The 15,763-nt window shown below is 35.9% G+C and overlaps 1 protein-coding gene across 5 annotated transcripts in view; it reads left to right on the top strand.

Annotated features, from left to right (window-relative positions):
- The window catches only part of DCBLD2 (discoidin, CUB and LCCL domain containing 2), a 104,162-nt gene that overhangs the window by 40,523 nt on the left and 47,876 nt on the right, over positions 1-15,763 (top strand). For 2 of the 5 annotated variants that reach the window (XM_002758869.7, XM_035274192.3), the window contains one exon: positions 8,386-8,523. The exons of 2 other annotated variants lie outside the window; for them this stretch is intronic. In XM_002758869.7, the coding sequence (XP_002758915.3) occupies positions 8,386-8,523 (138 nt within the window). Of the gene's footprint in view, positions 1-1,592; positions 1,682-8,385; positions 8,524-15,763 lie in introns of all 5 variants that reach the window. One more of the 5 variants, XM_035274193.3, reaches the window with a different exon arrangement.

Below are 15,763 nucleotides of genomic sequence, written 5' to 3'. Positions count from 1 at the left end.
GTTTGCTTTGCATTTCCTTGATAGCTGATGATATTTTGCTTTTTTCCTACATTTATTATCCATTTAAATGTCTTCTTTTATAAAGAATCTGTCTATGTTTTCATATTTTCTATTGGGAGATATTTTTCTTATTCATTTGTGGGAGCTCTGTATATATTCTGGTAATGGGTTCTTTTTAGATGTAGCACACATATCTTGTCCATTGCTTTGGGCTGCCATTTTACTCCTTTATTGGTATCTTATTATAAATATTAATTTTATGTCGTTTGCTTCCATTATTTTATAATTAGTACTTTTTGTATTTTGTTTAATAAATTTTTGCCCATTCCTAGGTTGTGAAGCTTTTCTCAAGGTTTCTCCTCTTAAAGCCTTATTGTATTTCTTTCTGCATATGTTATCCTTAGTCCGTTCAGAATTGATTTTTATCTGTGTTGGGTGAGGTAGGAGTCATAGTGCCAAGGTACATTTTTCCCATGTGGCCTTTATTCACTTTAAAATGTGCAAATATCAGATCTGCTGCTTAAGAAAAATAACACCGAAGTAGCCACTTTTCTAAAATCAAGATGTATAATAACTATGATGTAGAAAAACATAGTTTAAAATACTTTTATAAACCACTGTTTTTTAGAAGAGGCAAATTTATTTTTAGTAATATTGCTAAATCCCTTTTAAGCCTAGTAAATATCTTATTATGTCCCATTTTAAATATATACCCAATAGTCTAATTGTTTAGGAAGAAATTAGAACTATACTATCCCATCATTATCTTCTACAGGCAAGTCTTTGCTGAGGCAGCTAAAACTAAGGCTAAATACAGCCAGAAAGAACAGTTTATTCACACTATGAGGGAAATGATTATGGGAAGACATTTTAGTCATTCAAAAGAACATTCAACCACTCCAAGTCAGGGGTTTCCTTTGTACATCTCCACCTCATTCTGGCCCACCAAGCACAAGGCAGTGGTCCTCGAAGCCAGACTTTTTAAAGAAACTTTACTGATGGAAGTCATTTAATGATAGCATCTATGGTAAACATTGTCCAGGGACTATAGTGGTACTTTAGAAGTTTCACCCATAAATTTGCTTTGTCCCACTACACTAAGCTTTCTGAAGGCATCATTCCATCACCAACTAACCCAGGACCTGCCTGACTTAGTGCCTAGATATTCAGGGTTTCAATACTATATATTCAGTAAATGAGTTCCTTTGAGAATTCTAAGTTTTGTTTTTGAGACTGGAGGTACTCCTGTATTAGTTACTAAAATACAAACCAACGACAACAACAGCAAAACCTGTTCCTAAATAAGTTTGTAAATTAGGACTGATGCTCTTTAAGCAGGTGTCATTTTCATCAACTGGAAGTGGACAGAGCTGACGTACTTTTGTTCTGGCAAGTACCTCTGCCCTCCGGTTCATCCTTCGAAGTTGCAGGTTCCTAACAAGAGTGTTGTTCTATGGCACACCTCAGCAAGTTGAATGAGCTTCCGTTTAATTGACAACATAAATAAGATTTCTTAAGTTTCATAACAGTATTAACTGTAGTTCTAGTTTATCAGAAGCAGATGTATTCTCTCCCCTGTCTTTTGAATACAGAATGTTTCCATTTAACATCTTTAAGAACTTAATTTGTTTGTTGATCATCTACTGTGGTTGATGTGGACATCAGAAGAGGCATGATGATGGTAAGTAGGGTCTCTACACTCTGTACAAGTGGATACAAACTCATTGCCAACAGAGTCTAGACAGATGAAATAAAGAAGCAAAATGGACTAGGTGTACGAGGAATAACAGCATAGCCATGATGATAAACGATAGCTGAGCTTCAGGAATGGGGGCATTGTGGAGTAGTAGGGCTGTGGCAGACTGGAGTGTGACTTTTTCAAATGGGATAGACACTACTTAAGGACAACCACTTAGAAAACTGGCTTAGATTTCCTTTTTTCCTTCTGATTTTTCAAGAGAAGTTGGAAATTTAGAATTGATATGAAGTTTCCAGATTTTGAAACCCTTAACACCTAACTGACACATTTTTAAAGGAGAATATAGCCCAAAACTGTACAGACAAAGAGACCTGTGGGCTGATTTGGGTGCTGAGCCATCATTCATACCTCTATCAGATTCAGTCATCCAAAAGCACAGTATTCTTACTATACACTAAATTACTGGCTGGATTCTGTTTTATTTTGCTTCATAACAAATTACCACAAACTTAGAAGCTTAAAACAGCACAGTTTTATCATCTCAGTTTTGATGGATCTGAAGATGACTGAATTCTCTGCTCAGGGTCTCACCAAGCTGAAATTAAGGTGTTAGCTGAGAATACATTTCTCATCAGGGGCTCATGGTTCTCTTCCAAGTATACTAGTGGTTGGTAAAATTCACTTCCTTGCAGTTGTAAAAATGAGGTCCCCATTTTCCTGGTAACTATTGGCCAGGGACTGCTCTTAGATTCTAGAGGCCATTTGCAATGGCCCTGATATACAGGTCAGAACATAGATGTTTCTTCCAGACCACCTGGCATATGTCTCTCTTATTTCCAGTTCTGCAACCTGAGACAACAATGTGCCTTTAATGGGCCTACCTGATTAGTTCAGGCTTACCCAGAAAAATCTCCCTTTTGCCATATATGTAACATATAAGAAATAAAAGTGACAGGGAGTCCTCTGTAAGAAATACCCTAGAAGGCCAGGCACGGTGGCTCATGCCTGTAATCCCAGCACATTGGGAGGTCAAGGCAGGAGGATCACCTGAGGTCAGGGGTTCAATACCAGCCTGACCAATATGGTGAAACCCAGTCTGTACTAAAAATAAAAAATTAGCCAGGTGTGGTGGTGTGTGTCTGTGATCCCAGCTACTTGGAGGCTGCAACAGAAGAATTGCTTGAACCTGGGAGACAGAGGTTGCAGTGAGCCAAGATCGTGCCACTGCACTGCAGCCTGGACTTCAGAGTGAGAGACTCCATTTCAAAAAAAAAATACCCTAGAAGCATAAAAAGATCACATACTAGAGGAAATTTTACATGTAAACACACATTGGAAAAGGTAATCAAGAAAATAACAAGTTACCAGTGTCTTTATCTCCACTACTGCTTGGGAGAGAGGAAATAAATTGGTGCAGTCTTTTTGAAAAGTTTAGTAGTAGTGTATGTTAAAGTTAGAGAGAGTACACATGCATGGATGAATAGACACATGAATGATACCATTATTGTGTGCATACATACATATACATTTATATTCATTTAATGATGATCATAACACTGTGAGATAAATACTATTATTATTTTCATTTATCAGATAGAAAGAGCTGAGGCCTAGGGAGTACCTGCCTAAGTGTTATTCGTGGTTATATCTGTGTAATAGAATTATGTACAGGTGATTACTTTTTTCTCTTCCTATTCTTCTAAACTTTCGTAAAGTCTATAGATTTCTAAAGCACTTGTGAACAGGGAAGAATGTTCTGCTTTGAAACACAGGCTCACTATGTTGATGGAAGTAATAGAAATTAGTGTAACTGTTTTGGAAAGCAGTGTGACTTGAACTTCATTTGGAAAAAGCTGTACATATGAACAAATCTATTGCATCATTATCAAAATACAGGAAAGTTGAAATCATAAATTTCCATACTAAAGGAAATAATAGCATAAACTGTAGTTTATCTCCTTGGTTGGATTTATTTTAAGAGATTAGGAATTCTATCCTTTACCACATTTTCCTGAGACCCTTTACTTCATGGCCTTTGGTGCTTACATGGAGTCTTTAGCCACTTTATCCCCTGTGACCTCTTTGACTTCCTGCTGCTTAAGTACAAGACATACAGCCTATTTTCTGTGCCTATAAAAGGAGAACATTTACTTGAGGGGCTTTTGTCTGCTTATGTCAGATCGGTCTGAATGCAAACCAGAAAAATTGAATTTAGCTTACTAAGCTGAGAAGAAAATGTCTGAAACATAATGATATGTAGAATAGAATATAACTTCTGTCTTTGTTGTTCTGTTGCTACATAGGCTAGAAATTATTCTCAGATAGAGCAAACTGGTTTCTCTGCTCATCTTAAAATTTCTGAAAATAATGTTATTAATGCATAAGGTTGATTATTAATAATCGAGAATTTGTAATGCTTTGGATAGTTACATCTTGAAAGAAAAGCTTCATATTGAAATCTTTGGGACAGTGTTGGACATTTAAAAATTGGGTGTTTATTTGTTTGACTTTGTTGCTTTGCTTTAACTGACAACTGCCAATTTAGACTTAGGGTTAGATTGTTCTCATTTTCTGTAAAAAAGAGCAATTGACTGGCTTTAGATATATTTACATAAAATATAAAATTATTTAAAATATAGTACTTTTTCAGTGGGTAGGGGAAAACCCTTAGCTTTAGAGAATAATTTATTTTTTAAATTCTGCATAAGTTTCAAAGTTCTATTTTTGTATAATCTTTTGGAAACGTTGGCTGAGTGGAAAATGTTTTTGAGGTTCATTCATTTTGTTGCATGTATCAGTAGTTTGTTCCTTTTCATTATTGAGTAATTCTCCTCTGTATGAATATATATATATATATATATATATATATATATATATATACACATACCACATTTTGTTTATTCATTAGTTGATGAAAATTTCAGTTTGAGGCAGAGATGAGAAATACTGTTGTGACCATTTTACATAGTTTTTCTGTGGGCATATTTTCTTTCCTCTTGGGTAGATAAGTAAAAGTGGATTACTGGGCTGTATAAGTATGTGTTTATGTTGTAACTTTTTAAGAAACTGCTAAATTGTATTTCAAAAATTGCTGCCATTTTATATTCCTACCATTAGCATATGAAGGTCCCATTTTCTGCATATCCTTACCAATACTTGATACAGTGTCGGTCTTTTTGATTATTGACATTGTTTCGAGTATGTAGTTGAATCCTGTTGTAGCTTTAATAGTCATTCCCTAATGACAAATGCTGTTGAGCATCTTTTTATGTGCTTACTCGTCATATAGTATGCCTTCTTTGTTGAAGAGTCTTATTCAAATCTTTAACCAAGGAAAAAAATGGATGATTGGCTTATTATTGAATTGTAAGAGTTCCTTATACATTCTAGATATGAGTCCTTTATCAGATAAATGTTTTGCAAATATTTTCTCCTAGTCTTGTCTTTCCATCTTCTTAAAAGTGTCTTTTGAAGAGCAGACATTTTAGATTTGAATAAAATCCAAATTATTCATTTTTTCTTTAATGAATTGGTGTTCAATCTCAGAAATCTCTGCTTAACTGTGAAGTCACAAAGATTTCTCCTATGTTTCCTTGTAAGAGTTTTATGTTTTTCTTACATTTAGACCTGTAATCCATTTTGACTTAATTTTTATATGTTGTGAAGTAAAGTTTTAAATTCATTTTGGTTTTACATATTTTTATCCAACTGGTTTAATACATTTCTTGAAAGGCACTATCCTTCAACTCAACTTCAACCTGTTGAGTTATCTTGACTCCTTTGTCAGAAATTGGTTGACCATATATGTGAACTCTCTTCTGCTCCATTGAGATACCTATATCTATCTATATATGTGAATTAAATACGGTCATTTGACATGTAACATTTTGGTCAATATGACAGTTGTCCCATAAGATGATAATGGAGCTGCCCTATGTAGTTGTCAATTTTAAAATTTTTTATACCATATTTTTACTGTATATTTTCAGTGTTTAGATAAACAAATACTTGCCATTGTGTTACAGTTGCCTATGGTATTCAGTATAGTAACGTGCTGTTGTAGCTCTGGAGCAATAGGCTATACCATATGGCCCCTAGCCTAGTGTCGCCTAGTGTGTAGTAGGCTAATACTAACTAGGTTTGTGTAAGTACACTCTATGATGTTTGCACGGTGGTGGAATGCCTAACGGTGAATTTCTCAGAGCACATTCCCATTATTATTGATGCACAATTGTGTATATATATGCTTGTTTTATGTACAGTATACAGTCAGCTCTCCTTATCCATGATCCGGCAATTGTGGATTAAACTAACTTCAAATAAAAATATTCAGGAAAAGCCTGGGAGCGGTGGTTCATGCCAATAATCCCAGCACTTTGGGAGGCCCAGGCGGGTGGATCACCGGGGGTCAGGAGTTCAAGACCAGCTTGACCAACATGGAGAAACTCCCGTCTCTACTAAAAATACAAAATTAGCCGGGAGTGGTGGCACACACCTATAATCCCTTGGGAGGCTGAGGCAGGAGAATCGTTTGAACCCGAGAGGCAGAGGTTTCAGTGAGTGGAGATTGCGCCACTGCACTCCAGCATGTGCAACAAGAGTGACACTCCATCTCCCAAAAAAAAAAAAAATTTTTTTCAGGGAAAAAAATGTATTGAACACATGCAGATTTTTTGGTCCTTATTCCCTACATATAGAATAACAACTATTTACATAGTATTTATGTTGTGTTACATATTCTAAGTAATTTAGAGGTGATTTAAAGCAACAGAAGAGTGTGCATAGGTTACATGCAAATACTAAGCCATTTTATATCAGGGACTTTGGTATCCAAGAGAAGTTTTTGCACCTATCCTTCATACCAAAATACAACTATATATATTATGTCTATAAGTTTGAACCTATAAGTTTTGAACCTATCCTTCATACCAAAATACAACTATATATATTATGTATGTAAGTTTGAACCTATATAAGTTTTGAACCTATAAGTTTTGTATATAAGGTTTGAACCTATCCTTCATACCAAAATACAACTATATATATTATGTATATAAGTTTGTCCTTCAACAATATCACAGTTTTGATTAGTTTTATCCTAAGTTTAAAAATACAGTAATTTAAGCCCTTCGCTTTTCTTCCTTTACTAAAATTATGTTGGCTGTTCTATATCCTTTTGCACTTACATATACATTTTAGACCCAGCTTGTTAATTTTTTTTTTTTAAAAGAAAAAAGTTCATTAGGACTGGGATTGCATTAAATCAATATTTCAGTATAGGGAGAACTGACAACAGTATTGAATCAGTTCATGAATTTAATGTATCTTCTCATTTGTTTGGTTCTTTAATTTCTCTCAGCAGTATTTTATATTTTTCAGTGTACTGTTTAAAACAGTTTTATCCCTAAGTATTTTAACTTTTGTGACGCTACAGTGGATGGAGTTTTAAAATTTTCATTTCATATTGTCACTAGCATATATAGAAATGTAGTTGATTTTTGTATATCGATCCTGTGACTTAGCTAAGTTTACATGCTAGTTCTAGTGAGGTTTTGTTTTCTTTTCAATTCATTAGAATTCTCTCTTCATAAGATCAAGTATCATCATTGAAAATGATATCCTTGGAAGTCCACATTACTCTTATTCAAGTGATGGTATCATAGCCCAAAACATTTTTGGAACTCCTTATTCAGAATTTCTTACACAAGTTACCAAGCACATAAGAAAATCCATTTTTTTTATTTATTAGTAGATGTCTTGCTTTAATTTTTCTTGTTCTTTTTTTAATCTTAATATCGTACCTCTATACTGAGAATATGTTATTTTTTATATATTTGGTAGACCAAGCTTGTCCAACCTGTGGCCTGCAGGCTGCATGCAGCCCAGGACAGCTTTGAATATAAACACACAAATTTGTAAACTTCCTTAAAACATTATGAGCTTTTTTTTGTGATTTATTTATGTTTGCTTGCTAATTGGTTGATTGATTGTTGGGCCCATCAGCTGTTGTTAGTGTTAATGTATTTTATGTGTGGCCCAAGATAATTCTTTTTCCAGTGTGGCCCAGGGAAGCCAAAAGATTAAACACCCCTGTGATAGACATTGAAGAATGGAAGTTAGGCATGCAGTTATATGTATGCATCTGACATTCAAGGAAAAAGCTGTGGATGGAAGGTTAAGCTTGTGAGTTGTCAGATTGTAGTTAAAGCCATGGGATCAGATGTGATCATCTAAAGAGATTTAGAAATCCAACAACCCTCGGAAGTAAAATAGAGTAGGTCCAATAAAAGACTTGAGGCATGACCTGAGGCCAGAATCTAAGGGAAGCACATTAAGAACACTACTAATTAACCATCAATTCACTTGTGAGCCACCTGTCTGCATGAAATATTTTATTAATTTTTTTAGTCCCTCATTATTGTTTTTAAAGAGTCTGCATGTCTTTCACAGGAAATAGATCTTTATAAGGTCAGTAATACATGTACTGTTTTTCCTTTTGAATAGTTATTACTTGGCATTTTTTTCCTCCAGAGTAATACGATTTGTAATCATTAAACATGTTAGTCATTATTTTATACTAATTTAATAGCCAGTTTGGTATATTATTCTGATTCTGTTATCTACATTGCAAATATTATTGACTTTATGAGAATCGCAACAAATATCTGCTTTTCTCTCACTCCTAGGCAAATACTGTGGTCTGGGGTTGCAAATGAACCATTCAATCGAATCAAAAAGCAATGAAATCACATTGCTGTTCATGAGTGGAATCCATGTTTCTGGACGCGGATTTTTGGCCTCATATTCTGTTATAGATAAACAAGGTAATTTTCACCTTATGCAATGGCTCCTACATTTCGCAATTTCTAACAACAAAAATGAAACGCTTTTTTAAAGTACCTGTTATCTGCAGTTGGAATAGATTAGAAAGACTGAACAGTTAATAGCACATGCATAAATCTGGCAAATAAGGTGAGATAAGTTTCGGAATTCCAAAAATAAAAGTACGTGAATGTTACTTCCCTTTCCTTAGTAGAGGAAATGCAGATGATGTACAATTTTTTTATTTTTATAATATTGGAACACAAACTATAATAACTTTTTTTTTTTTTTGAGACAGAATTTCGCTCTTGTTGCCCAGACTAGAGTGCAATGGCCTAATCTCGACTCACTATAACCTCCACCTCCTGGGTTCAGGCAATTCTCTGCCTTAGCCCTCTGAGTAGCTGGGATTACAGGCACGTGCCACCACGCCCAGCTCATTTTGTATTTTTAGTATAGACGGGGTTTCTCCATGTTGGTCAAGCTGGTCTCAAACTCCCAACCTCGGGCGATCCACCCCCATGTTGGCTTCCCAAAGTGCTGAGATTACAGGTGTGAGCCACCATGCCCAGCCTATAACAACATTTTGTAAATTTATAAATTATTGAAATGTTTTATATCAATTTAAACCATTATTATTCACAGTTTACCATTTTGTAGAACTGTGTGAAAGACCCTATTACCACTGTTTTTGAAGAATAAGATCTCACGTCCCCAGGAGTACCTGGTGATTGCTGAGACAGTATGACGTAAACATGAGGTATTTCTAAATTGCTGATATTTAGGAGGAACATGTGCTGTAAAGGGGGAAAATTAAAAACAAGATTATTCAGATGCCGGTGAGGCTGTGGAGAAAAAGGAACAGTATACATTGTTTGTGGGAGTGTAAATTAGCTATTGTAGAATATAATGTGGCAGTTCCTCAAAGACCTAAAGATAGAAATACCATTCAACCCAGCAAACCCATATACCCAAAGGAATATATCATTCTGTCATAAAGACATATGCATGTGTATGTTCATTGCAGCGGTATTCACAATAGCAAAGACTTGGAATCAACTTAAATGCCCATCAGTGATAGACTGGATAAAGAAAATGTGGCACATATACACCATGGAATACTATGCCTCCATGAAAAAGAATGAGATGTTCTTTCCAGGGACATGGAAGGGGTTGGAAGCCATTATCTTTAGCAAACTAATGTAGGAACAGAGGAAGCTAAATTATGAAAACACATGGACACATAGAGGGGAACAATACTCATTGGAAGATGGGAGATGGAAGAGGATCAGGAAAAATAACTAATGGATACCAGGCCTAATACCTGGATGATGAAATAATCTATAAGACAAGCCCCCATGCTATGAGTTTACTTATGTAACAAACCTGCACATGGACCCCTGAACTTAAAAGTTAAAAAAAAAAAAAAAGTTATTAAATAGAGTGGAACCCAAAATGTACCTGAATCTCTAAGATAAAATGCAAGACCTGCATGAAATCTCATGTGTTTTAGCTACTGTGAGATGTGTTCATTTCCCCCTGCTATGTAGGGGTACTATACTGAGAAAGTGTAAGAAGTGTTGCTAGTACAGAATATATCACAACAATCATTTAAATTTTTAAAAGTTGATTATTTTGATATTCAGCATTGAATTAAGTTTACCATTTAAAAGTTCAAATTGGCTTTTACTTCATATTGTATAAATGAAGAAATTATCGAGAACTTCCTAGTCGTGGAATGCTGGGCACTAGGAATTATAGGGGAAAGCAAGTGATTCCTCCTCAGCTATGGGGATTTGAGCCAAACACGATATGTCTTATTAATAACATTTCATTTAGAAGGTAATAGAGGAGGGAGCTGTTCTGTGTGGAGGAACCCACCTTCCCTTAGTTTATAGCAATAGAGCAAGATGTGAAGGCTAATAAAATCTGTATAGGGAATGAGAAGGAAAATTAATTTGGATAAAATAAAAGAAAAAACTAGAAACATGCTGAATGAACAGTTCATATTTTTGACAGAACCAGGAAACTTAGGCAGTGTGATGTTGTGGAAAGGACATTAGGTATCGCTGGAATCAAAGCCTGCCTTTGCCACGAGCTAGCCGGCTAACCTCTGGCCAGTCATTTCACCACTGTGGGTTGTATCTTTGAATGGATGTGTTGTGAGGATTGAATCTAATAAAATGTGTAGTGTTTATAGGCTCATGACATAGCAGACGTATACAATGTTAGTTTCCCCCCTTCTACCACTGTACATATGCATACACATTTTCCCCACCCCTGCCACTTAAAGACTAATATAGAGAACACAGGTGAGATAATAATGGATTACTGTCCTTTAAGTTTTATTTATTGAAAGACTTGATAGGTGAGAAGATAGAAAATAAAATTAATTTGTTTCTTATTTTAAGTTTTTTGATCTTAATATCAGGTTAAATTATTTATTTTGATTCATATTTTCCATTTTCTCTGTTACTTATCAACTTGGAGGTTTCTGGAAAATAAGTATCCTCTTTTTTTTAAAAAAAAAGGTTCTTACATTAGATATTTACATGATGAGGCTTTTTGACCTGCAGAAATCTGAATGTCCTGCATTAAATTTACTTAAGAATTGGCTGTGAGCTCAGATAAAAGAATCAGTATGTTGTGTAGACTTACAAACCTCTCTGCCAAATTTCAAATGGCTATATTTTATTTTAGAAAAACCTTAACTTCTAAAGATTTTTGAAACAACCACAAAAGAAATCAGAAACTTCTTGATACTAACACTTTCTAAAGTCATAATCATCTTTAGGAAATCCTTATTTAACCACTGTCTCCTGAAATCCTGTTGTTTTTTTGCATGTCTTTATCCCATCCATCAAGCATTCATTTTATCTGAACTAAATGAATTGGCTGAACCATATTCAAGAGAACACTGCTTGAATTTCTTACTACTTCTTCTTGGGTGGCTTTTTGATCACAGTTTCTTGTAATGACTCATTCATTTGAAGGTTGCTTGGCTTTGGTTGAGGTCCTTGGTGTATTTTTATCCGGGGGAAACTTAACTGCCACAATAAATTCCATGAATATTTTCAAGGAACCTAACTACACATCCCTAGCCTAGAAGTCTAGTTGAAGATTTAGAGTATTGGGGAATGAAAAGATTGTGAAAAATCTTGCTTCAACAACTACTTCATTTGTTAGACTCTAAGGATGACTTGTGTTACTGTATGTGTTCTTTATAAGAGTCATGATTTTGTGTGAGATAGACTAATTCTCATTACCTTGTGCAAGAGTTCATTGTAAAACTCTGTTCGTTTTGATTCCTTATTGCCAGCTAGCAAACAGCAGTAAATTAGACACATTCGCACCTTCATGGGACTTGGAGTGAGGGCCGGAAAAAGACATTAAATGAATAGTTACTTAGTTGAAATTATGAAATAAAGTATGGTGAAGGAGTCAGCAGATGATAGGGGCCAGAAGTGTGTGGGGAGTGAAAGACTGCTGAAAAGCAGAGCTTTCTCGAGGAAGTCACTTTTTTTTTTTTTGGAGACAGAGTCTTGCTCTGTTGCCACCTGGAGTGCAGTGGCGCAATCTCGGCTCATTGCAACCTCCGCCTCCTGGGTTCAAGCGATTCTTCTGCCTCAGCCTCCCGAGTAGCTGAGACCACAGGCACGTGCCACCATGCCTGGCTATTTATTTTGTATTTTTAATAGAGACAGGGTTTCACCATGTTGGCCAGGATGGTCTCGATCTCTTGACCTCGTAATCCACCCGCCTCAGCCTCTGAGTGCTGGGATTACAGACGTGAGCCACCGCGGAAGTCATTTTTAACCTGAGAAGTGAAGGATTGGAGTTTCCAGGCAAACAAGGAATGAAAAACATTGTAGAGAAGGGAACAACAAGTACAAAAACCTGATGGTAGAGAAGAGCTTTGGGCGAACTGGAAAAGTGGATGTTGAACAGTGGGAATGCATGGACACAGGGAGGGGAACATCACACACTGGAGCCTGGGGGTGGGGGGCTAGGGGAGTAATAGCAGGGGTGGAGGGATTGGGGAGGGAGGAATAGCATTAGGAGACATACCTAATGTAGATGACGGGGCGATGGATACAGCAAATCACCACCATGGCACATGTATACCTATGTAACAGAGCTGCACGATCTGCACATGTACCCCAGAACTTAACGTCAAAAAAAAAAAAGCGAAAGCCAGAGTAGGCTGGGCACAGTGGCCCATGCCTGTATTCCCAGCACTTTGGGAGGCTGAGGTGCGGATCATGAGGTCAGGAGAGCGAGACCATCATGGCCAACAGGGTGAAACCCCGTCTCTACTAAAATAGAAAAATTAGCAGGGTGTGGTGGTGTGTGCCTTTAATCCCAGCTACTCAGGAGGCTGAGCCAAGAGAATCCCTTGAACCTAGGAGTCGGAGATTGCAGTGAGCTGAGATCGCGCCACTGCCCTCCAGCCTGGCGACAGAGTGAGACTCTGTCTTAAAAAACAAAAAAAAAGAAAAGAAAAAAAGCCAGAATAGCTGGAGTAGATTGAGTAGGGGATGAGTTTGGTCTCATTATTCTTAACCTTATAGAAAATGTAAGGGTTGGAGCTTTTCCCTAAGAGTGCTTGGAAGCTGTTAAGAACAGAGTAGTGGTGTGACTGGATTTATGTTTTTGTTTTTGCAGTCTTCCCTGCTCAGTGAATAGTGGGTTGAATAAATTTAGGAGGCCCATTAAAAGGCTGTTAAAGGAGCCAAAGCAGAGATGATTGAATTAAGAGGTCTTGTTATAATATAACTAGAATTATGCCAGTTTGTAAAGACTGTAGAGTCAGACATATCTTCTGCAGGGAACGTTTCAATGAGTTAAAGTTTATCCTGCTGGAATGTAAGTTCTAGGAGGAGTCTTTGAGCATTAGGAAGCTCTGCTGGATGAAGCTCTGAACTCTAGTAACGTACGGGTTGTATCTTGGCACTCTACCCGGAGTCCTCTTCCACTTTTGTTTCTAGTTTTCACTAAATTTTTAATAAAACTTTGGGTTTTTCCCCCCTCTCTGCTATTTGTAGTGATCTTTGAGCAGTAGTTTTCAGCTTTTTTCATTACCAGTTATCTCTTTTCATTTTCACCTATAAACCTCGTATTTGAAAGATAATGGAAGGAAAAGGTCCCATTTCTTCATTGGGTAGCAAGCAATTTGATACAGAGAAATATGAATTGAAACTTCCAACAATTATGAGAGGACTAGTATTTCTACTCTAAAGTAGCATAATCTCAACAAATTTCAACTAGACTTTCTGAAAATTTGCAGATATATGTGGGCCTTTGTGGTCTCTTGGACATTCATATTAGCAACCCCTGTTTAAAAGTTAACTCCTGAGTTACTGGTGGTGTTACCAAGTGAGGCATATCCTACCACACTAAGGTCCAGACTCTGGTAACTCAGATCTTTTAATTTAGTAGAATAGTAAAGGTAGCTGGGTGTGGTTGGCTCATGCCTGAAATCCCTGCACTTTGGGAGGTGGACACATATGGATCACCTTAGGTCAGGAGTTTGAGACCAGCCTAGCCAACATGATGAAACCCTGTCTCTACTAAAAATACAAAAAATTAGCCAGGCATGGTTATACAGGGGACTAAGGCAGGAGAATCATTTGTACCTGGGAGGCAGAGGTTGCAGTGAGCTGAGATCGTGTCACTGCACTCTAGCCTGGGCAACAAGAGGGGAACTCTGTCTCAAACTAATAATAATAATAATAATAATAAATGCTACTCACATTTCATTCTGAAAAGTAGATTTAAAAACAGCATTTGTCATTGGAATTGAAAAACAAAATGAACTTTATAGATTATCTAAATTTCTGTTTTTGAATCTGTTCAACAATGACCAATTTCTAGGAAGAAATGGACATTTTTAGGATGGTTCTGGGTGATTATTTAAGTCGTTTTAGTAAACTCAGGAAATAAATACATTTGCATTGAAAGCTTCAAGTCCTTCAAGGTAGTATTTATTCATATGTACCATAATTGGGGGTGGGGGCGGTATGTACATGCCTGATTGGAAATGGTGACCCTGGTATTCTTTTTGGAGAACATGAAATTGTCACTTAAAACATGATATTAAATCTTACTACATTAGATTTCACCAACTCAGAATTTTGTAGTGGTCAGTCTAAAGTTTGCCCTTACTTTGGAAGGGAGAAATAGTAAATAGTTTAAATTTTCATGTGAAATAAGATGATCCAGTGTAGATATTAACATACTTTCTAATTGGAACTTTTAAACACATGTTCATTCATTGTTTGCCACCCCGTAGAATCTGATGACAGTGCACTTAAGACTTGTGAACAGCTGAGCCTGGAAAATATTCCCAATTAACAAGATTATTATTGCTATATGATGGATTACTTTTTAAAAAATATTTGATTGCTGCATTCTTTAACTGCATCATTTTTGCAAATAGTTTTCATTTCTTCATTCTTATATCAGATTGTATCAGTTTGCAAATGAAACAGGGCCGACTAGGTAATTCCTAGCAGAGTCCACATTTCTGTAACTGGTTATTTCTTTCCTGCATGGAATGTTTTTGGCTTTGAAAATAGAATGTGAATTCCTTAGATTGTTTGGCTTCTTAACTGTACAGTAATTTTATAGAATCTATTTTTTTTCCAGTACTACACTTAGCTAGGTTTCTGTTTGTTGTTTTTATATTGCGTTCCAAATTTTGGTTACTGTATCTGTCAAACATTTTAAAACTCTGATGCTATTAAACTTAGTAAAATTTTATTAATGAAGTTTCAGTTTACATTCCTATCTTTAGATATGCTTTCATTTACACAAAAATGAGTATTATATAATGTTCGTATATGTAATGTAATTAACATACAGAAGAATATTTGTAGAACAAAGGTGCTGATGAACAAAGTGTTAGCAATTTTTCAGAGAAAGAGAATGTAAACACTCAATCTGTTAAGATGGTGTTAACCTGAAGAGGCAATTCACATACAGGATAGAGTTTATTCCAAGCTGATCGATTAACCTGAAGAGCATCTTAATGATTTTATGTTTTTTTATGTATTTAATTTTTTTTAACACATTAGGAGTGCTGCAAAGAGACTACATACGTGTTTGTGCTATCTTGGGCTAAACAGTGGCTGTATCCTTCACTGTTGATAAATATTAATGTGTTTATTAATTTCCTAGATACTGTGTAGGTCACAAAAGAATTATGCTATATTTTAATGTTCTATATTCATTTTTTAGTGT

This window comes from Callithrix jacchus, chromosome 15 (genome assembly GCF_049354715.1).
Source record: "Callithrix jacchus isolate 240 chromosome 15, calJac240_pri, whole genome shotgun sequence".
NCBI lineage: Eukaryota > Metazoa > Chordata > Mammalia > Primates > Cebidae > Callithrix > Callithrix jacchus.
Note: the sequence above shows the minus strand (reverse complement) of the source record. Positions and strands in the feature narration are given on the sequence as shown.